This window comes from Telmatherina bonti, assembly GCF_933228915.1.
Source record: "Telmatherina bonti genome assembly, chromosome: 6".
NCBI lineage: Eukaryota > Metazoa > Chordata > Actinopteri > Atheriniformes > Telmatherinidae > Telmatherina > Telmatherina bonti.
Window position 1 is genome coordinate 19,302,659 of NC_136624.1, and position 27,324 is coordinate 19,329,982.

Sequence of the window (27,324 nt, forward strand, 5' to 3'; positions counted from 1 at the left end):
AAAACTTTTAAGGCTACAATTTGTGCATCTAATCAATTTTTGTCTCTGTGCTGGGGTTTTGTGATGTCAGTGAGCACCAAGTGGAGCAGGGGGTCCACAACCTTTTTAGTATTTACTTTTTTTTGTCACCAATATATTCAGTAATTTTTGTTGGGAACTTGTCAGAATAATATAATGGTTGTCTCTGTGAATATTCCAGACAATTCAAACACATTAATTGACACATGTCAGCAGTAAAACCAAAGGTTATATCACCCACACTTTAATCTGGTATTAAGTCAAGATGTAAATGGTTAACACCAACATGGTGTGCAAATATTCTTCCAGGCAAGATAATGCATCAATTTTACACACAGAATTCAGAAAAATTATGAAAATTTACTTTCCACTTCACTGTACTGTTGAATCAAACACTAGAACAATCAATGCAAATGAAAGATTAAACAGAAGTCAGTCTTCTCCCTTTGTGCAGCAGATTGTTTGACGCAGCTTTACAACACTTAAAACTGCATAAAGTTGGTCCAATATCTCTCAAGTATGAGATACTGGCTGTATTGCTAACCCGTAGTAATGACATTATTTTTTGTACACTGAAGTACCTTTTATATTAAGAAAAAATAATAATTTAAATAAAAGTAAACAATGTTGTACAAGACTGAATGATAAGGTAAAAGCATAAAAAATACAAGTATAACTTGAAAATTACAACCTTGTGTTTAATGCATAAGAATTTCTGTGTATTCATTCAGTGGATGTAAACCAATACTCATGACTTACTCAGAAAACATGGATCCAGTTTTCCCAGTAACAGGTTTACAGGTTGCAATCAGAAAAGATGGCTGCGGCATTACTGTATGTTGAATAACTATTCACATATTCACACATTTCAATGGTGCTTTTATCTCACTCAGAAATAAACTTTTGTTTGCCAACATTATCAGCTGCTAAAAATCTTGAAATGGCTCATCCAGTCTGGTCTCCTGAGCAGTGGGTGGTACTACCATCTCTTTCATAGTCTTTGAATTAACACTGATTTGAGTTAAAAAAAAAAAAAAAAATTGTTTAGCTTGGTTTCTTACTGATGGTTTCACAAATCAATTATTTTTAATTTAGATGAAAAAATATCAGCACATTTTCAGTGAACTTATCCTGCGCTCCCACTCATTTGTTTCAGTTAGAATAACAAGAGGATACCTGAAGTAGAAGGGAGCTAAAAATGTTGAAACCTTCTCCCAATAACCCCACGAGGATAAACTGAAATCAAACATTTACAGGGACAAAAACAAACAAAATAGTGACATGTGGGAGGGCAGCTGCAAACTGCAGGCGATCTAAAATGTCTAAAAATACACTTTTAGCAATGGAAATCCAGCTTTGGAAGGATTTTGCTTTTAGTTGAGCCTGTCAAAGCTCAGACCTAGTCGTTGACTCACAATACGGGGAAAAACAGTTAACATCTAGATTTGATATTAGATTGTTGGATTTAATCTAGCAATGGCTAAAGCAGCATCAGTGATGAACTCTCACTCTGGGCTCATTCTGTGTAGGAGGTTTCAGGTTGCTTTGGCTGGAATTGGACACTAGTTTTCTTTTGAATTCGTGATGTTGTAACTCTAGCTTGCCTTGTGTAAGATAACAACCTTTAATACTGAGAAAGCATAACAACATCTCTCATTTAAAAGAGAAATTAAAGGGGAAAAAAAAATCACATCTTTTTTTTTTTTGTCAGACTTTGCATAGATACAACTCTATTATATAAATCAGAAATTTGAGGAAACATAAATATATGAACACATTTTGATTATTTTTTTTAATGGACAGCAACTTTATATGTACATAAAATTGAACTGTTTTTAAAGTTTTTATATCAGAGGATGACATTATATTCTGTAAAATTAGCAAAGTGAGGTAATTGTTGTTCCACCTTTATCACAAGAATATTTGGCTTTGCGCTACAATCACATATTCAAAGAGTAAAAAAAAAGGATATATGTAAGACTGTATGCTGTTTTGATGTCAAATATTAGGACATAGTTTTGTTTTTGTTTTTTTTAAATCATCCTCTGAGCAGAGCATTAATTTTGTAGCTGAAGCAAAGGGTCATAAATGCTCGCAATTGAAGAAAAAAAAAAAAAAAGCAAGCAGAAATGGGAGCCAGCATATGTAGCTGAGACCTGTGAATCTTTACGTGGACTCTCTTCAGTTTAAAAAATATATATACTTAGAGAAAGACACAATAGTGCTGATTTTCTGCTATCTTCCAGGACATCAGCATGAACATCAGTGTGCTCAAAGTTAACTTGCCTGATGAAATAAAGAGATGATCATTTAAATAGGAGCAAAGAAAAAAGTCCTTGAGGTTCACATTGTCAGCAGGGGAATATCTTCTCCCGGGTCAGGAGAACCATCTGTCGATGCACCGCTCAGTCTTCGTCTTCTGATTCTTCTCTGAAAAGTGCTGCACAAAAACAGATACAAATAAGTGCAGAGCTCATACCAAGGTAAACTATTTTAACATTTACACTGTGCATGACACCAACAAATCTCACTTCCAACAGTGCAAATGAATAGAGATGTTATTTTACTATATCAGATGTTTTCATTTCATTTCAAACTCGTTTAGTATAAAATGATTTATAATATATATATATATATATATATATATATATATAATATATATAATATATAATATATATATATATATATATATATATATATATATATATATATTATAAATCATTTTTCCTGGATGCAGCATTTGCAGAACTTGTACTTTCCAAATGGCAAAAGAACTATGAGGGGAAAAAAAGGATTATTATTGTCAAGAGTAAAGTTAAAATGCAGTATTCTTCAGCTGGTGTCATTTTTAACAGAGACAGCAGGGAATTAATGCACATGCTGTTATGCCTGCCAGACTGAGTATGACTCTACCACTGGCATGCTAATGGCAGCCAGCTAATGTCTGCTGAGCCCCTGCAGGACATTTCCACGATGAGAATGTAAATTATTTTAAACAATGTTGGTATCTTATTCCAACACTGGAAGATGACAGAAACATTTAATATCTGCAGTGGACTCTGGGTGTTTTGTTTGAGCTGATCTCAGATCATCTCAGTCACAGCATTATGCAGACTACTGCAAGCAGAGCGCACTGCTCATTTTCTTCTGATTTTTAGACCCAATTTGACTTACTTACTCATTGTTTTAGTCATTTATGTTTGGCTGGCTAATATTTGTTTGTGATGCAACAGACTCAGAATGTAGTTATGTTTGCTCTATTTTCAACTTTAAACCATTGATCATACAGTAAGAATACCTGCCAGGAGAACACTAAAAAAAAACTAAAAAGGTAAAAAAAATGAACAGATATTATAGATTAGTATTGGTTCAATCACTTACATTCAATGTCTTCAGGTTGTAAAAGGTCAGATTCTTCACCAGTATTATATGAATGATCTGAATCTTCTGAATCATCATCGTCATTGTCATTACTGTTGTCATTGTCACTGCTGCTGCCAAGACCTGCAATCTGAACAAAACAAAAAGTTTATTAAACACCTCAAAACCTACAACCACAAACCAACCATGTGACTATAAAATACTTTTTTTTAATAGTTTATATTTTTCAATATCCCTCTAAAGGCCATCTGCAGCTAATTGATTTTATTTAAATATATTAAGATTCATATGAGATGAAGCTAAAGATAACATTCATTTTAGCAAAGTTCACTTTTACATCAGCATTCCTCCATGAAAGAGTTGCCATTCAAGTGAACAAGCTTTACAGAATGTTTTTCGGTCCTTCATCGCTTCTTCTACAGTTAAAATTTCTTTCCAACTTATTTTGCCATTAAAGTTATCGGCCTAACAAGCACGCTGTATTGTAAAAGTTGTGACAGATGGGGGCAATTCAGTGCTGCAGCCAATAATCGTTAGGAAATCCATGCAGTAGGATAGTTTGTTAAATGGTCTTTTGAGCAATCTGTCAGATTCCTGACAGCAACTGACCAGAAGCAAAATTATCCTCAGACATCTGTCTCTGTCTGAAAATGTGACTGGAGCGCTTCAGAAATGTGCTGGGTTTCAAGTGGTGAGTACATGTACTCATTCGGATCATTTCTGTTATGCATGTTTTTAAACACTTGAACCATGTCAGGTGTTTCAGGTAGGACTTGGAAAAATGGCAGCTGGAAACTAAAAATTTATGGAAAAATGAGCATCTTAAAAAATAAAAAGAAAATAAATCTCATTCCTCTTCTTCCAAATTAGTTGACACTGCGCAGGTCTGATCACAATAAATCCATCCTGTGAACACACAACTCATCACTTTTTGTAGCGGCCATGTAAACGTGTCAGCTGGAATCTCTAATCAGATTGATCCTAATCGGACAGATTAAATATCAGTCCATAATCTTTTAACTAGATCTTAATCAATCTAGTTTAACAAGTAGATAATCTTGACAAATTTATTTGTTTTATTCTTTACTTAATTTGTTCTAAAGTACTGTAAAGGACATTTATGTAAACAAGTGCACTAACGGGTGGTTGAACATTTTGTTGTTTTGTATTTCTGCACACAGTCAACAGTCTGAGACTAATGGCTGCATAAACACTATTTTTGCACATGTTTACAGAGCTTTAAATACTGCATTTATTTCATGTAAATGTCTTTTCTTAGATTTATCAATATATTTTTGTTGTGTTATTTGGATTATGTGGTTATTTTTGACAAAAAAGCTTTTTTTCCACCCTCCATAGTATTGAAAATAGAATTGTTTTGACCACCATCTTTAGTGTATTCATCAAGTTTTATATTTGAGTATCTTGATTACCCGTATCCATATAAATTTAGCTAATGCTAAATTCTTAGTCCAATTTTAAAGTTATTTAAATTATTTTAAAACATTCATTTGTCATTGAATTAGATACCCCTTCATCCGCAGGGGACGTCGCTTGGTCCTGGTTTTCTGGCTCAATATTATTGACCAGTTCCTCTATAAGTGGATCTGTGTCTATATCATCATCATCTTCATCATCATCATCAGAGTCTGAGGAATCATGGTCATCCTGATCTTCATCATCCTGAAACAACACAACACACATTAAAAACAAAGGTTCAATCATTGTTGCATCCAAATTTCCACATGTTTTCATTCGATATTCAGAAATATTGTGGGTTTTTTTTTGCTATTGTTTAACATTTTACAGATCATGGTCTCACAACTATTCAATGCTAGTAATGTAGACAGGGTAAGCCTCAAAACAAAATGCATCTCACCTCATCATCGTCTCCTTCCTCGGCCAGTTTCTGTCGTCCCACCTCATAAAGACGACAAACTGTGTCCAGGCTGACTGAGTCCTGGTTCTGCAAAATAAAAGTGGAAAAAAATTGTTAAAAAAACAAATAAATAAATAAAATCAAGCAATTTTTTTTACAATCTCTAGTAGAAAATTAATTGTAAGTTTAAAGTGAAACAATTTGTTATTTATTGAAAAACATTAGCTATGACTGAGTGTGGTGGAAGAAAAAGAATCTAGGATAAGCTGGAAACATAAACAAACAGTAACCTGCTGCAACTAATTAGCTTAATCAGCATCAGGTTAGCAACATGACTGGGTATAAAAAGAGCATCTTAGAGAGACAGTCTCTTAAGCTTGTTACAGACTATGCAAGAGGCAAGAACAGAAAAAAAAAAAGTTTGTTTCAGTCTTGTCAACTGATTCTCCACAAAAGCTTCATCCATGACAGGGCAGGGATTACTGCAGACAGTGGTGTCTGTGTTTTTATCGCCTGGATGTGTTGTATGAATTTTCGTACTTTCTCACTACCTTAATCAGATGGTCATTAAGACTATCCGTTCAACCTCGCATCATCGGAAATGTGGAGGAGACTTTTCACTTCCCGCTTTTCCAAGTCAAATATCCCACCGGCTCACATAATGCTTCTCTGAACCCCTGATGCGTAGAAAACAAGCCACATGATTCCCCCAACTACGTTTGAGAGAATAACATCATGCCATTTTGTTTTTGTGACCTGGAGAATAAAACTTGTCTTGGTTCTAACGGAGTATGTAACAGGCTTTAGAAGTAAAGGAAGGAGCAATCTGAAGAAAAAAAAAATGCATCTGCAATTTCAGAACAAATAATAAATAATCTACCAAATATAATCAAATTCATCTTATTAGTTTCAAAGGATCTTTAGAGATCTCTATGAGGGAGAAACATGCTAAAACAAATGAATGCCCATAAACTCTCATGCCTTCAGCTGACATTACATTAAAATAGAGGTGATGTTCTCATGGAAATCTGAGGCTCAAAAGGGTTCAAGGAACCATATGTATGGATCAAGGATGGATGTGTGTTGGATTGGACACTGAAACTGAGTTTCCTGACACTATAAAATATGGTCGTGAATGAAAGTTACATATCCAACGCTTAGCTGTATGAAAATCCACTATGGTTTTATGTCGAAACAGCATCAAAAGCATTCGATAGAAATCAGTGACGCTTGTGCATATTACCACATTAAGATAGTCTTAGCTCTGCATTTGATGGTTTTCTAATAGCGGTTTTCTAATAGCTTTTTTCACTGCAGGTTGCACAGGAGTTTATTTCAGCTGTAGTACACCTGACACCCTCAAATCCAAGTAATTACGGTACCTTTTAAAAAAGAAGATTTTGTGGCTCTGGTGGGGTTTAGAAATCAGAAGGAAACATGCAGCTAAAAGCCAGGAGCCAAACCAGGAAGGACTAAGCAGAGGAAGGATAACTATCTGATAACATGACATTGGCACTATCAAGGGCAGGCCCAAACCAGCAACCTTCTTACTGAGAGGTAGCGGCACTAATCCCTACACCACCGTGCAGCCCATCTATACATGATGCATTACAGATTAATAGAAGCTGCTCAGTCATCCAGGTCATGGTCATTGTCAGAGCCTTACATTTCTCAGGCTTTTCATCTGAGAAAGATGAGAGGTCAAACTGCTTCAACAACAAAGAAAAATGAGTCCAGGTTCTTTCATTCAAATTAGGAGGGAAAAAAAACTAATGAGATAGACACAAGAAAATGAAGGAAAGTACCTCTATGACAGCAAGGTAAAAGTCCTTGGTATCAGTACACAGATCAAATATGTCCCTCTTCACATCTATAGTGGCTGAAAGGGGGAAAAAGGACATCCATAAATCACACTCTTACTTAAAGCAATCATGATATGACACAGTTCAAACCATTACACTAAGCCTTTATGAGTCAGTAAGACTCAGAAACAGTGCTGTCAATGCAGTGCACTCATTTTCCCATCTTAAAAAAGAATCAATTTGTTATATAAGTGAACCATATTTGAATGACATGAAACAAGTTCAGCCTACCAATGGGCTTGTAGTCTGTGGCATCAAAAGTTCTAAAGGATGAACCGAATGGACTCTTCATCTGTTGGTCCATTACATCATCCTCATCATCAGCTTGTAGCATTGCTGCACACAGGAGAGGAAAGCAATCATGACCTGTACTGATCTGTGCATTGACCCTGTCACTATATTAAAATAAGTGAAACCAATGGGTCCATACCGCCATATATAATGGTGCCATTGCTGTTAAAGACCACCCTGCACTGATCCAGGGCAGGAACAGTGTGGAGGAGATGAAAGGTTCTCAAATCCCACTGATATCCACTGTTAAGGCTGAAAACTTTTGCAAACCAGTGTTTAATACAAATATGGTTTGTTTGTTTTTTGTTTCTTTCCTTTTTACAGTAATCTACCTGGTTATCTTTTATTTCTAACTTTTACTGTGCTGGGTCTTAAGTACATGTTTCGTTCTGTAATGTAAAAATGTGAATCGCGTTTTACCATAAAGGTTTGTTTTCCATCTCAATTTACAAAGAAGTACACCCAAACATTAAAACGTTTCAACTAAACCAAAACTCAGACACTAAGTTTGGGTTCTTATATTAGCAAAGCCTTTAAAGCTAATATGGTTAGAGGATACGATCTCTGTGTTGATGATGACCTCGAGGCCATTGGGATGGAAAACCCCACTAATGTTCATGTTGAACTTGTCAAACTTATGGATGGCCCGGGATGCTCGCACATCCCACAGGACCCCATCATTTAGCACCAGGTCATCAGTGGGGTTGAAGGTGGCACAGTTTCTCTTGTAGTTGTTGGCCAGGGCGGGGTCATTCAGGGTCAGGGTCTTCTGACCTGTTTGGATGTCATAGATCTAAAAGAAGAGAGCGAAATAAAATTAAAAAACAAATTATGTTTGAATTAAATGCAAATATACAACTAGGATCTTTAACGCTCTTGAACCTTAAGAATTTCAGAAGTTATAATAAAGTTCATTTAATTCTAGTTACTCTTACAGATTTCCTTAAAATGTGCTGGGCTCCTTTAGGCCTGTGAAATGTTTGACTCATGAAACTCCACTCTCTCCATCAAAAATGCAGACATAAATAAAAGGAAAAGCTCATCACTGTTTACCATATTGTCATTAAGGCACTGCAACTGCTGGCATATTTGTTGTAAAACTGCATTTTATTTGATGTTATAGAGTTTATTGACAACAGCCTCAGAGAAGAAATTGTGCTGATGTTGGCAGTGAAGAGGAGATTGTTCTTGGGTCATAAAAACATCAATTTAAAAAAAAAAAAAAAAGAGCTGAATCACTAGCAGTAAAATGCTGTCATGGGCTGACTGGATAAAAGCCGTACTACAAAGAGGATATCAGACTGAAGAGGATTCTAATGCTTCTCCATGTCCAGTTTGCAAAGCTTTAAAATTTCACAAACATCTATGTTCATGGAAAAAGTTGCTTAAAAAAAACTAAGTCTGCACATTGAAGGGCCAATTATTTCTGTAAAGTTTTCTGCAAGAACAAAAAGTAGATGGTTGTGTTTAGTATTTACTGCACCGCCTGATTTATGTGTCACGTCAGGAAAAGTAAATGTCTGAAATGAGAAATGTCTCCGTTTCAATAATAAATAATTGCAAAATGTCAGAAAGCCAAAGACATATTTCCTGTGTGAAGAAAAGGAAATTGTTAAATGTGACAAATCTGTCACTAAAACCCAAGATACACAAAAACGACGAGCTTTTCTTTTTGTTTGTCGCATTTTCGATGGTACAATAGAGCCTGAAAAGATGAGTGAAGTTTCTTAAGTCAAACATTTTACAGGCCTAAAGCAGCCCAGCACATATTAAGGAAATCTGTAAGAGTAACTAGAATTAAATAAACTTTATTCCACCTTTTGAAATTCCTAAATCCCACGACCTCTAAAGATCCTAGTTGTTTATTTGCACTTCAAACATGATTTTTTTTTCTAAACTTCATAATATCCAAACTAAAGGAAAAAGCACTAAATATATTGTGAAAGTTTTGAAGAGAAATAAAATATGGGAAATGGGAAGATTTTTTGCAAATAAGGTATAAGAAAATAACAAGATTATATAATATTAAAGTATATGAGGACAAGAATATGTCAGCAAGTATTGAAGACGGAAAACATGATAAAAGGTACTAAACAGTTAATCAGTTTGTGTCACCTACATGTGCAACTTGATCTTTGGTGCCGATGACTCTGTCCTGAGAGAGTTTACTAAACTCAACATAGTGATCATCGGCAAATGAGTTCCTGGAGACAAAAGTAGTATCAGAAATATCAATACAGCATCAAGGTGTGTACACCACTGTAAACAGCCATATGTAAACTGTTGTGCAAAATCAAAACAAAAAAAAGGAATGTGTGATAGTTTTACTTCATGCTAAAGACATCATCCATACTCCAAAGAGCTGACAGAGGGACACTCCAAGAAGCAGAGGTGAGCAGCAATTTCCCGTCCTGAGAGAAATATCAAAGTGATTAAAAGCTATTTATTTCAACAATCTGACCTGCTGCAACTTCAGAAATCATCCTGACAGAAGGAGGTTTAAATGTTCACGTTACCCTGGAGGGCTCAAGGTGGGTGATGGCGGATGTGTGACAGATGTAGTTGGCCTCCTCTTCTCCAGAGAAGATGTTGTAGAACTTGAGGTGGCCTGAGCAGGTTCCCAGCATCAGGAAACTCTCACGAGCTGAGAAAGCACAACAGGTGAAACCGCTCTCATCACCGTCGCCCTCGTGGAAAACTGACATTGGGCGAAACCTTGAGACAGGTTTGAAGGAGGGGGAGACAAAAAACAGGAATAAAATAAGGGGAGACAGAAGTAGCAGCAGAGATTAAGACAGAAATAATTAAAGTTTTACAGTTTTATTTCAGACTCCAAGTCTTTATAGTTTAAAATAAATATTAAACAAAGTAACCCAAGGCCATTTATTACCTGCTAAATATCAGGTGTCTATCCAAACACCCTCGGTCCACGCCTCCATATTTTGGGTACAACATCCTGCTCCCTAGGCGGGCAGTGAAATTGGGTGAGGCCTGTCGCCTCTGCTTGGGCTCCGGGCAGCGATGTGGAGTGAAAAGGGAAAAAGGAGGGCAGGTGGTGACAGGATTGGGGCAGCGAGCGTGTTGCTCCCTCAAGTACTCTGTGATGATGCTGTCCAGAGATGGTGGGGAGGGAAGGTGGCGCTCCAACTGCTTCTTCATAGCTGGAGTCTGATTAAGAGGAGAGGAAGAAAATGTGCTTTTAAAATAAAAATCTTTGTTAAATTGAACTTTTTAAACCTCACACTGTTGCTTTACAGAAAGTCAACAGATAACCAGATGTATTAAAATTTATCTTGAGGGTGACAAACAATTCAATAGTTGTCAAGACATTTTACTGCAAGTCCCAAATAGCCTCTTGATGGCAGTATCACACAACTACAGGATCCCTGAAGTCATCAGAACCAACCACTTCAATACAAGTCAGATATGAATAATCCCAAACAATACAGCCAACAAAATACATGCTTTTCTGCTTTTACTGATGTTACTATAGGAACTGGGATTTAACAACACTGTTCTCTATCAAGTTCTGTAAGAGTAAATGTTTACCATTAGAAATAATACAAACATCTGAAAAATAAAGTTAAATACTTCTGAAACAATCGTGTCACATTATAGCCTTCTCTATCAGTGGTAACAACAGGTGGTCACAGACGTGCAACTTGCAATCTTTCCTTTGTAGGAAATTCTCAGCTAAAAGGCACATATATGGCAGTGCTGAGTGCTTGAACATTTTGCCAGTTTCCTTTAACTTTCCATTTTAAAAAAAAGTCTGGATTTCTCCATAAAAATACACTCTGACGTGTTTATGGTTGTTGTTTTGAAGTATGAACCACCTTTTTCTTCATGTTCACTTAATGATCAGATTTTTCCCCAATTGTTCTTACAGGTTTTCAGTTCATGCAAAAGATCTTGATAAACTGCACAGAAATCATGTTCTTCTTGGAGACACTGGCTTTATTCTTGCACCTATGAGCTCCACATCATTCTCCTGATGCTACATTCATTCATTTTAGTCAGAAAGAAGTGTATTAATAAGTTCTTGGTGTACTGGTCCATTGGTTTAATAGTCCATTGGTGACATATAATAATATGTCATTTTTGTACCTCTTAAGTTTAGAGGTGTTTTGTTTTGTTTTGTTTTTAAAAAACATTTCCTTGGCTGAAGAGCATCAACAGCTGTCTTATCTGAGGTCCTTGGAAATCTCTGTGCTTACTCATTTACAGCATGTTCTTGTTTGTGCGGTCACACACTTCACATATTCTGAAATAGATTCTTTTATTAAACCCCTTCCTAAAATGAATCTGCTGTACTAATTTACTCTACTCACAACTGGCTGTTATCTTGTTCACTGAAAACATCTTATGTTACATCTATATTAACTGTTAATTTCTTAAATTAATCTTTTATTTTATTTACAATTATGTAAGATTGCATAATTTAATCTAAAGATAATTTTTTTGTCACACTGATTTAATCAAGTTCTCCTCCTATTTTTAAAGATACTTGATTATTAAATATTTTCACTCATACATACACAAACTATTGGTGGTGTTTTCACTTGTCTTGTTCAAAAACTAGTTATTGAACAGTTGTAAATATGAACCTGAATCCCCAACAATGTATGGAACCAAATACATAACTAACCTGTATAAAAGCACCGTGGTCAGACTTCTGCTTTAGTGCACGAAGTTTTTTCCCTGAGTTGCAGTGGCCTGCTGGGCGTTCCCGTGTAAACAAGATACGGCCAATAGGGTGTGAGGCCTGCCCATGAGGAGCAGGATGAGGATGAGGAGTCGTCGCTGAGAGGGCAGAGGTAGATGAAGAGGAGCATGATGGGTGAGGAATGACAAGAGATCGAGAAGAGGAAGCAACAGAGGCCGACACAGGAGATGTTCCAACATGGCTGGCAGTACGAGCTACAATCCCACTCGCTAACCGAGAAGTCCTGGGTATTGGTGAGGCAGAAAGAGGAGGGGTGACGCAGGAAGAGGAGGCGTTTGGACAGTAGGAGGCTACAGGTAAATTTGCTTCTTTAACAAGTGTGTTTGCTGTGTCATGGAGCCCTTTGGTCAGGAGGTGGTTCCTGATCAGTATGAGGAGTTCTTTCTCAGAAAACGTGATGCGTGACTGTGCAACCACGTTAGCTTTCTGCAGACGGGCCAGCGAGACATCGGTGCCCATGAGGAGGGGCTTGCCAGACACTCGCTCAGTCAGCTCAGCAGCATAACGGCAGAAGCGGACATGTTCACTTCGTTTGTCCTGCAGCACAGGCTCCTTCATCAGCTGAGGAGGTAAGAGAAAAAAGGCAAAGAGGCAAATGTAAAATGACACATTTCCACACAATCTCACCCATTTCCATAATATTTACTACTACTTATAGCATCTCTATCCATTAAAATTTTCTTGATAAATCACAGTTTAACTTAAAATGTGGAGAGATTGCACCTAAAATTTTATTCATAAAAATTATACAGTAGAAAATAGGAGATTTTTTTTAAATTATCTCTACAGTCGAGCTGCATACGCTCAACTCAACACACAATATTGTGCTTGGTTTTAAACTAAATTGTACTAAACCTGAGCATTACTTTTGAAGAGTTTAACTCATTGGCTAAAAGCATGGAGCCCCATACTGATAGCGGAATGTTCTAGATGTGGGGTGCTGATTTTTCTGGGTGCATGTTGGAGCGTCTTTGAGGTGTGCACTTGAAACACATTCACAGCATGTTGGGTGTGCTCCAGGTGTGCGCTTGGGGATGCATTTTGGGGATGTTTTGTTGAGCGTATCAGGCTTTCATGATAGAGGAAGCACAAAAGACATCAACAGATGTCTTTGGCAGCCAATGAGTTAAACTGAGGATGTGGTTCTTACTTGTTGAATGTGACTGCTGGTGAAAAGCGGCAGCTTGCTGATGATCTGTCTGATTGCAGAGCTGCGAGAAAGTCCAACCAGAGCCTTGCAGGCCAGAGCACGAATCAGGTCTGCGTCTGTGATGGGCATCTTTACTGACAGCAGGGATAGAAGCACCTGGAAGAACCAAAATATACAGTTTTTTCTGATCTCTACTATGTTGAGGAATGTTTTTTTTCCCCCTAATCTTACGTAATGAGAATGCAGAGCTTTATTAAACAATATGAAAAAGAAAACCTTCCAAATCAAATCCCAATGTTTGGCTGGAAAAACAAACATTTCTAACTGCTTACCTTTATACCATTATTGTTCTGTACTACTTGCCACATGTGGGCCAGCACCCTGTTGTGGGGAGTAGGGGGCTGCTGGGGGTGAAGGGACTGCCTCAGAGGGGCAACAGCAAAAGCACCAACAGTGTTCATGCTTTGGTCTAAAGCGCACACACAGTTTATTATCACCTGGGAAGCAAAAGAGGGACAAATGAAAGTTGAAAGTGGTTTGAAAATTAAGTAGAAATTTGTTTATAAAGATGTTATCAATATATCAATTTATATTTTCAGAGAATTATCACTAAAAGTATAGCTATTACAACCAGTATATGTTATTTCAGAAGACCAAGAATCAACAACCATGCTGCCCATTCTTAGGCTGAAAACTGACTACCAGCAAGCTGATACATCACAAACTTTTTGCAATTTATGTCACAAACTATGTAATGAAATTAGCCATAAATAATGTTTTACACAACTTCAAATGTTTGCAATTGATCAATAGCAACTAAATTCAAGTCAGATGTTTAACATAGTTATTAACCTGGAACAGGAATGTTACAAAAAAAAAACATGTCAGTTTATGTCAATGGATTTTACACGAAGGAGCTGGTGAAAAAAGTGAAGACTATTTCCACCTATAAACTTTCCACCTAAATTATGAACTCCCATAAAAGAGTTCCACAATCAGTAAATGTTGAGATGCGTTCATTTTGATTAGAGCAGTGAACAAGTCACAGTCATCATTTTAAACCATCTGCTTACTTGTAGAGCAGACTTCTGGATCTCAGCATCATTAACAAACACCTCACCCTCTGCAACACCCAGAATGATGCTCATACCTGCAGCCCAGACAGAAAACACGAGTGATGTACACAAGACTAAAATCCCAAAGTTCCTCAGTTATTTAAAAACTAAAAAGCTTGACTGACCCACGGTGGAAACAGAAGACCTGTTCTCATCCAAAACATCCACAGTGTCGGCCAAGACCAGCTGGACTTTAGGAACCACAGTCAGGATGGCCAGGATGTCCAAAGCATAACGCACTGTGTCGCTCCTGGTGAGACAGATTGATTATTAAAAACACAGAAGAAAATATGCCGTTATGTCAGTGTTGCTATGTGCTATTACTGGGATCTTATCAATTTTCATAATCAATGCTGCCTCCAAGTTCTGAGAGAAAATCAGATTACCTGCCATAGTAGGTCTTCCAGTCACAGGCTGCAGATATGAGCTGCAGCATTAAAGGAACACAGGACAACTTGTAGAATACCTCCACTGGCTCCCAGTAGAGTTGAGGAGGTCCGCACTCAATAAGAAACTCCATCATTTCAATAATCTGCTCTCTGGTGTATGAGTAAGCCTGGAAACAACGAGCCACACACACACACACACAGTTGATGTAATCAGTATTATATCAAGAAATGTTGTACTCTTTAAAAAAAAATAACAAAAAACATTTAAGAAAATTTGTGATGGAGGATAAAACGACTGGTTTGAAAATCTTTGCTTTCTTTGGCTTTTCTAAAAACTATTAGTTTAAAAAGGAAAAATCCTGAAAATAAATTGGAAATATTTAATATTTACCGTCTATTTTTTTTATTCAACATGTAAAAGTATATTTTAAAAACAAACAAACAAAAAAAAAAAAAAAAACAGGATAAAAATTCCATCTACATACCTTGTAAAACGGCTGCTGGGGAACAATGGTGCCACTGTCTGATGTGTGCAGGGACTGTTTCACCTGTTCGGTCTTAACTGCGAGATGAGCCTCAAAATACCTTCACAATGGAAGCAATAACACAATTAATGCTCAGTGTAGTTTAGACATGTGCCTGCCGTGCACAGCTGCAGGTCCACTTTTAGATGAGACTTAGTTTAAACTTTAAACTTTCAAGTTTGTAACTTTTAGTTTCCTTGAACAAAAAAAAATCACAATTAATTCCATTGTTTTTTATTGTGAATTTATAGTTCTATCAACGAATCTATCTGTGTATTCCTGTATCACTGCTCTACCTGCGCAGTGCCATGCAGGTGTGCTTGGCTGTCTGTCGGCTAGAGAAAACCTGGTCATCACTCATTATGGATACTTCATTCTCTGTGTTAAGGATCTCCAAAGTGCTGATCTATAAGCATAGGGGATGCAAAGGTTTAGAACAGAGACTTTTGAGACCAAAGAATGAAACAAACAATCAGAAGAAAATTTCAGGGAGACAGTGTCAAATATGTTACGTTTTGTTTTAACTTCTATATTAAAGTAGCAGAGGATGAGTCACTACTAACCAGATTAACAAGCCTGCGGAGGCCATCTTGTTCATCGAAAAGTTGCAACACTGCCCTAAATGAGAACGAAATTGAGAAAAACATGGTAGCGTGGCAGACGCCTGAAGCGTGGGACGACTCCAACAACCACAAGGCGTAAGACACCATGTCTGACAGCACACCATCTGGGAGCATGCACACCTGTCAGGGCACACACAATAAAAACCTGGAATGAGATGGTAAGCCTGAGTCTGATCAGTTTCAATTAATGCTGAGCGGTTTCAACAAACTTAAAGGAGATGCAATATTATCCAATGAGGAAGAAGGTGAGTTATGGATTCCAGATTCAAAGTATTGTAATCCATTACCTCAAACTAAACTGCAACAAAATGTTGTTGGTTTTGTTTTTTTTTTATCACATCAACCAAGAAATTTTTTAAAGCTTTGGAAAATACTGAAGCCTCAAAGTAAAACTGCCTCAATTTGAAAAAATTACAATTATTTAGAGAAGCAATGTTTATAATATGTTTAACACTTCTTGGATAAATAATTATTATACCCGCTCCATTGCATCTTGGTTGTAGGCCAAGTAGTAGAGGCAGAGGGAGACTCCAGTTGCTGCCATGGAAGGCCTCGGGATCTCTAGAAGTTCCTGAACTCCTCCATGAGCGATGAACTCTGCAGCAAACTTCTTATGGAGAAGTAGTGAGGCAAGATACTGTGAAGGGGGAATAAATATGTTAATCTTATCAAATTGACCATTTGCAATTGAAGTGTTGTTATATTCCTGGAAATTTAAAGAAAGTTTATCCAAAGTTTGGATAAAGGTCATTTTAGTTTGTTTTTAATTTTTCATAATTTATTTTAACAAGTACAAGAAAAATATGTCTCTATGCATCATTGCACGTCATTTTCATACTATGATTTTTCTTCTGTTGACAGCAAAATACAGTTATTTTCAGGATCCAACAAGTACGACACACATTTGTCAGTTTTATAATCCAGTAAAATCAACATTAAATACCCAACAGTGTTGCTGAGTCAAACTGGGGCTTTATGGTAAGTCTGGAAGTTAATAAACAATGATTACATGATGCCTTTACATTCTGAATAACCAACATACTATACAACATCTGTAAAACAGTCACATATCAGAATATTTCTGATTGATTTACTCCCTGGGTAAATCAATCATTTTTGTAGAAAATGTTGCATTCCATATAGAAACTCATTCTTCCGAACACAGTCTGTTTTCATGTCAAAACAAAAGGCAGAGATGGGCAGTCATGAGTAAAAAGCAACACCCCACTGAGTGGAGTTTGTGAATTTAACCTTTAGGGAGCTGAGCTGAGCCTCACCCATAAAGCTGAGATTATCTTTCACACACAGACAGCTTTTTCTGTGGGGAGGGGCAGGATGGCTAAATGACAACATTAAGTCTTGGTCTTTCACTGTGGAAGCATTGCCTCCACTGGTTGGGGTTCATCATACTAAAAATAATTCCAGGATCAAATTGATATTAGAATTAAAAGGTACAGTCTTCCACTCCACACGTTTTCAAGTATTCACTCTCTTGTACAAATATGGCTCCAAAAAGACCAAAGTGCTGGCATCAGCATGCCTAACCTCTATGGACATGAAAGACTTGAAAACAGCAGTTCACCAAACAAAAGCAGAAGTCATGGCAGCTACATTCACCTCTTACTTAAAGTCTGTAACTCCTATCCCGTTTTTACTAGTTCATGGCAATCTAATATGTCCAGACAACATTCATTTCAAGTTTTAGTCCAAAATACCTATCAGATCGTTTATTCAAAGGCATACTTTTCCTTTTGATTGTTTAGTTAGATTAATTGGTGACTCAAAATCCCCCTCGGAGTGTGTGTGATCATGATTGGCTGTTTGTCTCTGTGTTGGCCCTGCAATAGACTGGCGACCTGAGCAAGGTGTACCCTGTGTCTTGCCTGCTAAGTGCTAGAATAGGCTTCAGCTCCCGCATGACTAGAATAAGCAGTATGGAAAAACAATGAATGTATAAATATAATTTCGTTTGTTTTTAACCTAATATCTAATTTACCCCTCAAAAAGTATCTGTGTTTATACTGCTGTCAGGACAGACACCACATGAAAAACAAAAAAGGTTAACCAGTGTTCACAATGCTTGCATGACATTAGAGTCAGAGGAAAAAATAAAACATTTTTGGCAATCCGCCTTTTCTTCTCATAATTTTCAAAATGTAATAACTTAATGAATCTTTCAAATCAGACATTATAACTCCTTAGGAGCAAGTTCAAATACAGATATGAATATTTATATGTATGTGAACCAAAAGGATTCCATATCAGCTTCTGTTTCAGGTTTGTTTAATTGTTGGTCAACAAAAATACAAGAAAAATACGTCCATGAGGACAGTTTTATTGGGAATTTTGCTAAATATATGGTGTAGAGGAAAAGAAAAAAGGTAAGCTCTTGTATTAAAAGCCAGACAACCTATCAGATTTAACATGTTTTGGTGACTTTTTCCCCCCAAAGTAAACATCTAACTTTACCAGGAGGGCGTCAAAGGTGAGCTGAACGTTCTTGGTCCGCCGGAGATCTATGTAGTTCATCAGCAACGACCGAGTGTCCAGTTTCATAAATACAGCAAGCAACTGCAGAAAAATGAAGGATTATTATTTTAATAATTTCAATTTTATAGAGATAATGATTTCAGTAAAACATGACCAAAATAGTCAGTTAAAGTGATGTTTGAGTTTAGTGTCCCTTGGTTTAAAATGTAACAGACAATAACAGACAATAATCTAATCCTATTTGAAGCACAAATTCCACAAATTTTACTTTGATAAAAAGCTTTTCTTTTAATGTAAAGGTAATTAAATCGGAGTTGGACGGAATTTAAAAAATAATTACAATCTAAAGATAGGAAGATGAGCGCTTTCAGGCCTGGATTACCCACCTTTCACTTTATACTTTCTAATTTTAGCCCAGCATGAAAGTTAATGTTTTTCTTGCATCTTGCTGGTGTGCAAAAGAGGCCACAGGCTTAGTCAAGAATGTAAGGGTGCATTCACATCAGGATAGTCCACTAGACTTGGTCCAATAGGGGACTCAGCTCAGTTGTAGGAGGTGTATTCATGCAGACCGAGATTGTGATCAAGCTGCACTTTGGTCAAATAAGCCAAAGCATTAGAATAATATATTTCCATTCCCATCAAAGGTGGTGCTACACTAGTATTTAGCAAAAGAGAGGACAAGATGAAAACTGAACTGATGAGCTAAACATGAAGCACAAAACTATCGTTGTTTTGGGTTTTTCTATTTTGTCTTATTCAAGTATCCTGCAGAAATACACTGCAACAATAGGCGCAGTATAAACAGCAGACGAGGCAGAGGACGCTTAACGCCACTGCTATGTATTTTCCCACAATGCAATACTACACCAAATGAAGGAAGTGACATTTTTTTGTAGTCTGCTTCCTGTATTAGATCCGCTTTATAGAAGCCGAGAACTGCATTTGTAGGCGGACTGGGTCCACTTCTTTGATCTGAATCAGAATTTGTACGGCGTATTCTCGTTTCCCCAATTGAAGCGGACTTACCAAGCAAACGGACTCGGATTCAAATAAAAAAGGCTGATGTGAATGTACCCGAAGATGCTCTTTTACTCACATTTCCTATTCAAACTTTTCATTGTTTTTTTTTTTTGTCCATCCTTTGTGTTTTTTTTAAAGTCACATTTCTAATCTGCACGCTCACCTCTTGATAATCTCCAAGTGGCGTCAAGTACTGCAGGATGAGCCTCTGCTCCATAGCCGGGCTCAGCGGTGAAAGGCAGTAGTCAGAGCCAATCACCATCGAACTCATCTCAGACCAGGATGTGCTGCTTGTTGCCTGTTCGCTTGCCTTCTCTGCCCCCTCCTTAGTCCTGCTGGCGGAGGTAGTAAAGTTGAGCTTCTGCTTTGCTTTCCTTCCATTCTCTCTAACAGACTGTCTATTCCCCCCTCCTCCTCCTCTTCCCTGAGTGTTATTTATTTCCATGGGGGCAGGGTCTGGACTTGCTTGGTACACAAAGTCTGGATGTAGTCGGGTGGAGCTTGAGCCACCAGACTCCTGGGTTGAGCACAGCAGGGCTGAAGGTTTGGCTCTAGATGCTGACCTGCTACTCTCACCATCTCTTTCTTTTCCCTCTTCCTCCTCCATGTCCTCCCCATCTGTCTTGTTTTTCTGGTCTGGTGCAGCACTTGAGGTTTGGGCGGCTTCATCCTGAGAGTCTTGAGGTAGATTCTGGAGGTTCTGGGTGGAACTTAAGTGACCCACAGCCTCTGCCCTTTGCAAGTCATGCAGACGCTTAATCATGATCGGTACCTGGATGTAGAGAGGAAACAAGCAAAATGGTTTGTAGCTTTTTAAGATTTTGGAAAATTCAGGAGAGTCTTTGTTTCTACTTTATTTTTCTTTCTTTAATTTTTCCCACTTTTTGTTTTCTTTTTCATTTTTAAACAATAAACATCCAGTGAGAGGTGATTAAAAATTTCTAAAATATTCTTGCGGGATTAATTAAAATGTAAGGAATGAAAGGGAAAGGTTAAGTTGGACTACAAACAATTTTTCCTAAAGGAAAAAAGAATATCACTACAGCTCAAAAATATGTTTGAAATCTTTCTTCTTGTGGGGAAGAAAATACAGAAAATATAACACTGCATTACCGTAAAACCAGTTATGTTGAATGACAGAACTTACACACAATTTCTGGTTTAATTTCGAAGGAGGCAACAGTCTGAAGTGCTGATCATCTTACTGGTCAATACACCCTAACGGACTGCTAAAGAAATCTGATTTGGTGTGTCCCGTTTTCCGATTACTGTCATATTAAATCATGAATCTGAAACCCACCAATTTGGCGTTCTGTTCTCTATAGTTGGCCGCTACTTCCTGGTTGCTCATGGCTCTGGCGAGCAGGCCTGTGGCATAAACACACAGCGGCGGCTCAGCTTCAGAGGACCAGCCGAACAACTTCTCCACCAGACCTTCCTGTCATACACACAACACAAACCCGACAAGTTAACTGCAACACAAAAAGGAAAAGAAAAATACTGCAGTAATATATTATTGTTTCTCTCAAATGCTTACTCATATCAGCATTAATCCTGGCATGTTTGCTAGGATTGGGGAAATGAATATATGAATTTTTTTTGGTTTCTTTTATAAACTTAACCCTCTGATGTCTTTGTCAGTCAGTGTGTCACAAAAAAGATATAAGATATCAAAAGCTTTGTTTTAAACATAGTATCTTATACTACTTATGTCTTACAATTGTTAATAAATCCTTTTTTTTATGATATTTACATGTATTTATCATTTTGTTTTCTGTGTTTGTGGACTGTAATATTACCAGGGCAGATAGCTGGAAGAGAGATTTTAAATCTCAAAAGTGTTTATTTCCTGGTTAAATGAAGGTGAACGATAACAAAATAAGGTTTTTATTGTTATTTTTAAGAAAAGTCTTTCAAGCTGAGTTTTTAGGAACAATGTTTAGTTGTGTTTAGTTTTTTTGAGGCATGGTTGGCTCATATTGCTTATGCATTTGATTGTATTTTTTTTTCTCCATACTTTATTTACCATGATTCCACAGCAACAACACTGCACTGCTCACTGATACACCTGCCTGTCAATCAGCTTACTATGGTCAGGCATTAACATGCATCAGCACACCCGACTCAAACAGGCAGGTGCAGAGCTTAATGAGTAACTGAATTAGGTGTAATGAAGGAGGTAGTCATCTGAAACCAGTGGGTCCCCATGAGAACAATCTTTTTGAAAAACAGCAAAAAAAAAAAAAAAAGGGTCATCTACATCTAGACAAGGCAACTGTGCTCTTTTTTTTTTTTTTTTTTAGCAGAAATGAAAAGTCAACACTTGTTCAGGAATATTGCATTTAGCGACCTGCAAGTATTTCTAGATGTTCTGTCCAAGCTGTCCTAGAAAAACATACAAGCTATATCTCAACACTGGAAAACAGTAGGGAATCAGGGAAACAGCAAAAAGCTAATAAGAAACCACAGCAGAAAATTCTTAACCATTAAAATTTTGGCTTCTTTAGACATTTTACTCCCTTTAATTTAAGAATATCCAACTTTACCTTTTCTTCAAAGACAACAGCAGTTTCCAGGCCGGGCATGATGTTCAGCAGGAGACGACAGGCTGCCGTGTTGAGGCTCAGCTCTCTACTGCTCATTATATATGTGTCCAAAAGCTGGTAAACACATGCAAATAAAAATATACTTAATTTCAAAGTGTCAATCTTGACCAGGACACTGTTGCAAATGACACTATGATTCATAAAAATTTATTTTCTTCTGGTTAAACAAAGGTTATTAAACAACATCATAGTTACTAAATATGTCACCTTTTTGTGTGAATATGCTTTTGTCTAAAAACACCAGAACAACTAATACATATCAAAATTATTTAAGACATTAAATCACAATTTCAATAGTCGTGAAGAAACTAGTGTTCCACTTCAAATTATAAAAATGCTTTTTTTTACTTTGCAGTTTCTTTTTAAGACTGTAAATAAATAATTGAGTAAATTACAAGATATGTGAAAACACAATATTTTCCAGCATTTTACTGACTTAATAACTTAGTTAAAGCAAAACAAAAACAATTAATTTGTTTGGCAAATAATATGGTATTCTTTAAGATAATAAATATAGGGCAAAATAAAATAATTTTGTTCTTGGTATCAGATAAATAGCTATTAGAGTTGGAGAGACTAGGCCAGATGAACATTTTTTTTTTTTTTTTTTCCTCCCCCCATACTTTAAAAAAAAAAAAAAAAAAAAAAAGTGTCTGGACCTCACACATTCTTCAGAACATGTAAACACACATTTTCAAAAGCCTAATATTACAAAGTAAAAATAAAAAAGAAAAGGTAATGGAATAAAAAATAAACAAAAAAAAGAAAGAAAAATGGCTTAAAGGACAATTTTGTGATTTTATTTATTAGTCTTTAGAATATGCTATCATTTAATTGTGGGTGTTGATTCTTTTACTTTTTCCATTTAAATGTTTTTAGACATCTGACATCAGCTTTTCTCTTCACTGATTAGCATGTCAGTTTCACATTTTCTTAAAGCCATGCTACTGTTTGAATTAGAAGTGTAAATTTGGTCTGTGCACAAGAAAATTATGTTATGATGGTTGAGAATCGTAAACCGAAAAATATAAATTCATGGCTTTATGAATCCAGCAAAAATCAGTGCTAAGGCCCAATTCCTACTTTTTGCACACAAACTGTTTTAGTGATAAGATGTTTGAAACTACAGAGTTTTAAACATCCGATCCGGGGACCTCTGAAGGCACTTTGTGGTATCTGGCGCTAGGACGTTATTTTTCTCCTCCTCTGTTTTGTAGTTGCCATGGCTAAAGATCATTCCAACACATTCCTCAACACCCAGCTGATAGTGGTTTGTCCCCCCTCAGACTGGTGATCAATCACCGATGAGCACAAACACCTAATGAGCACAAACACCTAATGAGCTTTTTTGTTGTCACAGAAGCTTCTCTGTGTCTCACCAACAGTCTGGTCTTTATGTGCATTTCTCCCAAACTGAGGATATTTGAGAACCAACTGCTAACTGATGATCGTTTTAGTTATGATAATCATTATCACAAATTTCATCATTTTGCAGATCTGTTTGAAACTTTAGAAGAGAATAGAAAGAGCAATAATGTTGACATTAATGTATAAGTTGCAAGTTTTACATTCTCTTCCAAAAATGGCCAAAAATGAGAGCAAAAATAAAACTTTAATAGTTATAAATTATCAAACAACTAAACTAATCTTCCTTTATTACCGCATTGGTGAAGTCATCATTCATAAAGAGCATCTTCAACAGTTGCCCCAGCATACAATCTGGATCTGCTCGCCCTGCAAAAACAGACAAAAACAACCAGACAAAAGTTTAGAAGTTTATTTATATAGCACATTTACAATAAACCCAAAAGTTTCCAAAAGTGTTTACATTTAAAAGTGTTTACATTTAAAATTAAACATGACAACCATTGTCATGGTAGCCACAATAAAAAGTTTTTAAAATGTCCACCTCAACTGTTTATGAAAGTGTCGTGTTAAAAATAACATAAAAACATATTCTCTGAACATTTGTCTGATGAGTGTTATTAGAATACTTTTTTATTATTTTTAACATGACAAAAGCATCTAGATCTCATGGAATCTTATGGACCTGAACTATTTAGTATTGTGAGGTCTTTTTAAGTTTATAAAGAAACTAAGAGGAAATCACAAAACTCGGCGTGTAAGCTGGTGGACACCTGGATGACGATCATCAAACAGATCAGGATCTGCTTTGTAGTATTCTCCGGTCTCCCGCTCAATCAGCTCTGATATTCTGAAGAGAAAAAAAACAGATGAGTGACCGTCACCTGCTCAAGTAGCATTTAGCAACATTGACAAACTAAAGGAGAGGGTCTGACTTAGTCAGGGTGGACACCAGCCTCTCTGTAGTGCCCCATCGTGCTTCTTCCCATTCGTCTAGTAAGGTGCCGAGATCTGCTTTAGCATCCACAGCCATGGCAACTGCCATGGCTGCTGAAAGGGCAGCTGAAAATGCTGAGGACAGCACTGCAGACACACCAGCTGAAGCCTCTTCACCAGGCAAGGACATAGCTGCCTGGAAGAGAGATAAAGAAGTGTATAATAAAGATTAAACATAAATAGTTTGAGTCATTTTATAGAACAGGCAATAAGAAATGAGATCCATTGTGTACCAGTCATAGATGCATTAGACGAACACAATAATGATTATTGGGAAAAAAGTCTAATTTGTAATTTGACATTTTTCAAATCATTAAGTGACAGATCATGTGAGAAGTAGGATTTTCTTCCCAGAGTTCTCCATAATCTCACTTGTTAGTTGAAACCAGACAAGTCGTCCCCTTTTGGCCGTTAAAAATAATGCACTGGAGGTCATACTGTATTTATAACATCAACACAGTCCAACAACTCTAAAGACACCTGAAGCTTAAATCTTTTTCAGACTTAAATTAGAGATATTTTATCTCAATTTTGGTATAATAAAAACTGATATTTTAGTAACTTATATCAATTTCATCAGAACTACTGAAATTCAACATAGCCTTGTGATGTCCAGACAGCACTTGAATAACAGATAAGTAATGTGAAACACTGAAGTTGCGGAAGCGGAAGATGATGCAGCTATTATCTTAGATTAATAGAGCATCAGTACACATTTTTACACATCTGATGGTTCACATGGAGTATGAAAAAAAGATGCGGAAAAATAAATAAGTCTTTGTTGGGAAAAATACAAAAAAAAAAAAAGATAGTGCCAAAAACTTCACTGGCTTCAGATGGCTAGAGACTAAATTAAAGAAAATTAAAGAAGTGCTTAATAATTTTTCTGAAAATAAATCCTGCTTTAGCCTTTAAAAGAGGAAAATGAATCTATCAGTAGGAATTTTAAAGTGATGCCAAAAACTTGCATAAGTTAGACTCTTAGAATACAAAATCTGTCGTATCAAATCAGATTGAGGAATTTAAATGTTCTTCACAAATTCTGCCCAACTAAGATAAACAAATAGTTTACCATCATAGATCTGAACTGCTGGGTGGGGCAACTCAAAGGGTCATAAGATAAACCAGTAGTTTTTTAAAGGGTTAGAAGAAGGGGGAAAATACACAGACTTAAATTTGATGGATTTTTTATACATTTGCAAAACAAATTACAACTGTGGATGAGCAAAATAACTTAGGACACTGGCTTAACAATTATTGGTGACTAAATATATTGGATAGTTGAATTTTGAACATTTTTAAACAAATCTTTGGGGAAAAAAACTAATCATTTCATTAACTTGTTCCACATTAATAAATGTACAGTTTCATCTGAAGATGTTGCCTTTAGATCTGGCAAATCATAATTTCTCATTAATTCAAATACGTTATGCATACATGATTATAGTATGCAGATTCCCTGATAGATGACGCTAAATGGTCTGTCAATATTTTTATCAGTGATTTGTTGTGTCACTATAAGTTAAATACACCTAAATTTGTTTATTATTATCATTATGTTTTACTAAATGACCAAAGAAAGTCGAGATTGCCTTTCTATAAACTTGTGAGTCAGTCTGTCAGTCAAGAGATGATTAAAATAATGCAGAATGAGGACCTAAAAGGCAGCCAGCAAATGAAAGACACAAATTATACTTCAAGCTTTCCTTGAAAACGCCATTTGAATGAGTGTGTTCATTTAATTTCCATGTCTATCTTTTTCTTTTATCAATGTGGAAAACAGAAAACTATGACGAAAGACGTTTTCCACCTGTATTCTTGAAAACTATTTAATCTTCGGTTTTCCATTTTATTCCATTTTCCAATACTTACTATCAGTTGTTGTGCGACAGAAGATCGATGAGACATCGCAGCATACTGTTACAGGTACAGTCATAGCTTGGGATAGATGAAAACACCCCAGTGGTGGTGTGAATCCGCACCAGCAGGTGACCTGTGGTCAGGACAGCTGGTTGATGAGCCTCAACTGCGGGGGACACCTTACTGTCCTCAGCCTGAGCTCAGCTAACACTTAGCAAACTCAGCTAACGCGGCCGGATTCAACCTACTTCCTCCAATCCTTCTCCATAAATATTTCACGTGGTTTGTCTTGTTCATGTCTCTAGACACTAAGCTGGTACAGGATCCCTTGGAGCTCATCCCGGACTTAATTCAGAAGCAACAGTTTACTGACAGTTGCCTCATGTCACAGCTTCAGCTAGCCAATTTACCTCATGTTTTTTTTTTTTTTTTTTTTTTTTTTTTTTGTTACTCACCTGAAAATAAGCGTCCTCTGCTTTAAACTTCTCACTTTAACCTCTCCTTGGTAGAAACTCGTTTAAATGTTGTATGGAATAACAAATGTAAAAATATCTGACAATGAACGTGTGAGGGGGAAAAAAAAGTTTTACGTTTATTTTCAAACTTCTCCCGGCGGCCGTACGATACGTCACGGAGTAACAGTCGACGTTAAATGACGCAAACAGGCGAACCCCTTCATGGGACTTGTAGTCCCATTCATCGACTGCTAAAAATACTACTAAATAGTACTAAAAATGCAACTGCTCGGACCAAATTTAGGCTTTGACATTTTTAGTAAACAGAAGAGTCAGATTGTGTTAAAAGTTGTTTGGTTTTTTTTGTTTTTTTGTTATTGAATGTCAAATGATTTCTCAATAAATAACAACACAGATTTTGCCTCCAGAATAATCCATATAAACATGGAGGAATTTAAAAATATGACAAGCTAAAACCAACTCAGCTGCTGCAGCCAGAGCCAGTAAAGAAAACTGGCAAAATACTGACAGCGTGAATGTCTTATAAATAGGCATATCATCCTCCTACAGA

General features: G+C 36.6%; 1 protein-coding gene across 1 annotated transcript; it reads right to left on the reverse strand.

Moving 5' to 3' along the window:
• Positions 1-318: 318 nt before the first annotated feature.
• On the reverse strand, positions 319-26,885 carry LOC306757536 (DDB1- and CUL4-associated factor 1-like). Its single transcript, XM_079242618.1, has 30 exons — positions 26,754-26,885; positions 24,378-24,574; positions 24,216-24,292; positions 23,738-23,811; positions 22,018-22,131; positions 20,772-20,909; positions 19,635-20,243; positions 18,428-18,529; positions 16,437-16,595; positions 15,899-16,078; positions 15,632-15,741; positions 15,297-15,396; positions 14,809-14,978; positions 14,548-14,672; positions 14,381-14,457; positions 13,640-13,804; positions 13,308-13,463; positions 12,080-12,718; positions 10,322-10,599; positions 9,948-10,146; positions 9,760-9,842; positions 9,551-9,635; positions 7,991-8,224; positions 7,571-7,664; positions 7,372-7,476; positions 7,084-7,157; positions 5,279-5,365; positions 4,930-5,082; positions 3,400-3,529; positions 319-2,458 (listed from the first exon to the last, which is right to left on the reverse strand). The coding sequence occupies exons 2-30, from the start codon at positions 24,566-24,568 to the stop codon at positions 2,424-2,426; spliced, it is 4,743 nt and encodes a 1,580-aa protein (XP_079098744.1). The 5' UTR covers positions 24,569-24,574; positions 26,754-26,885; the 3' UTR covers positions 319-2,423.
• Between the last annotated feature and the right edge of the window lie 439 nt (positions 26,886-27,324).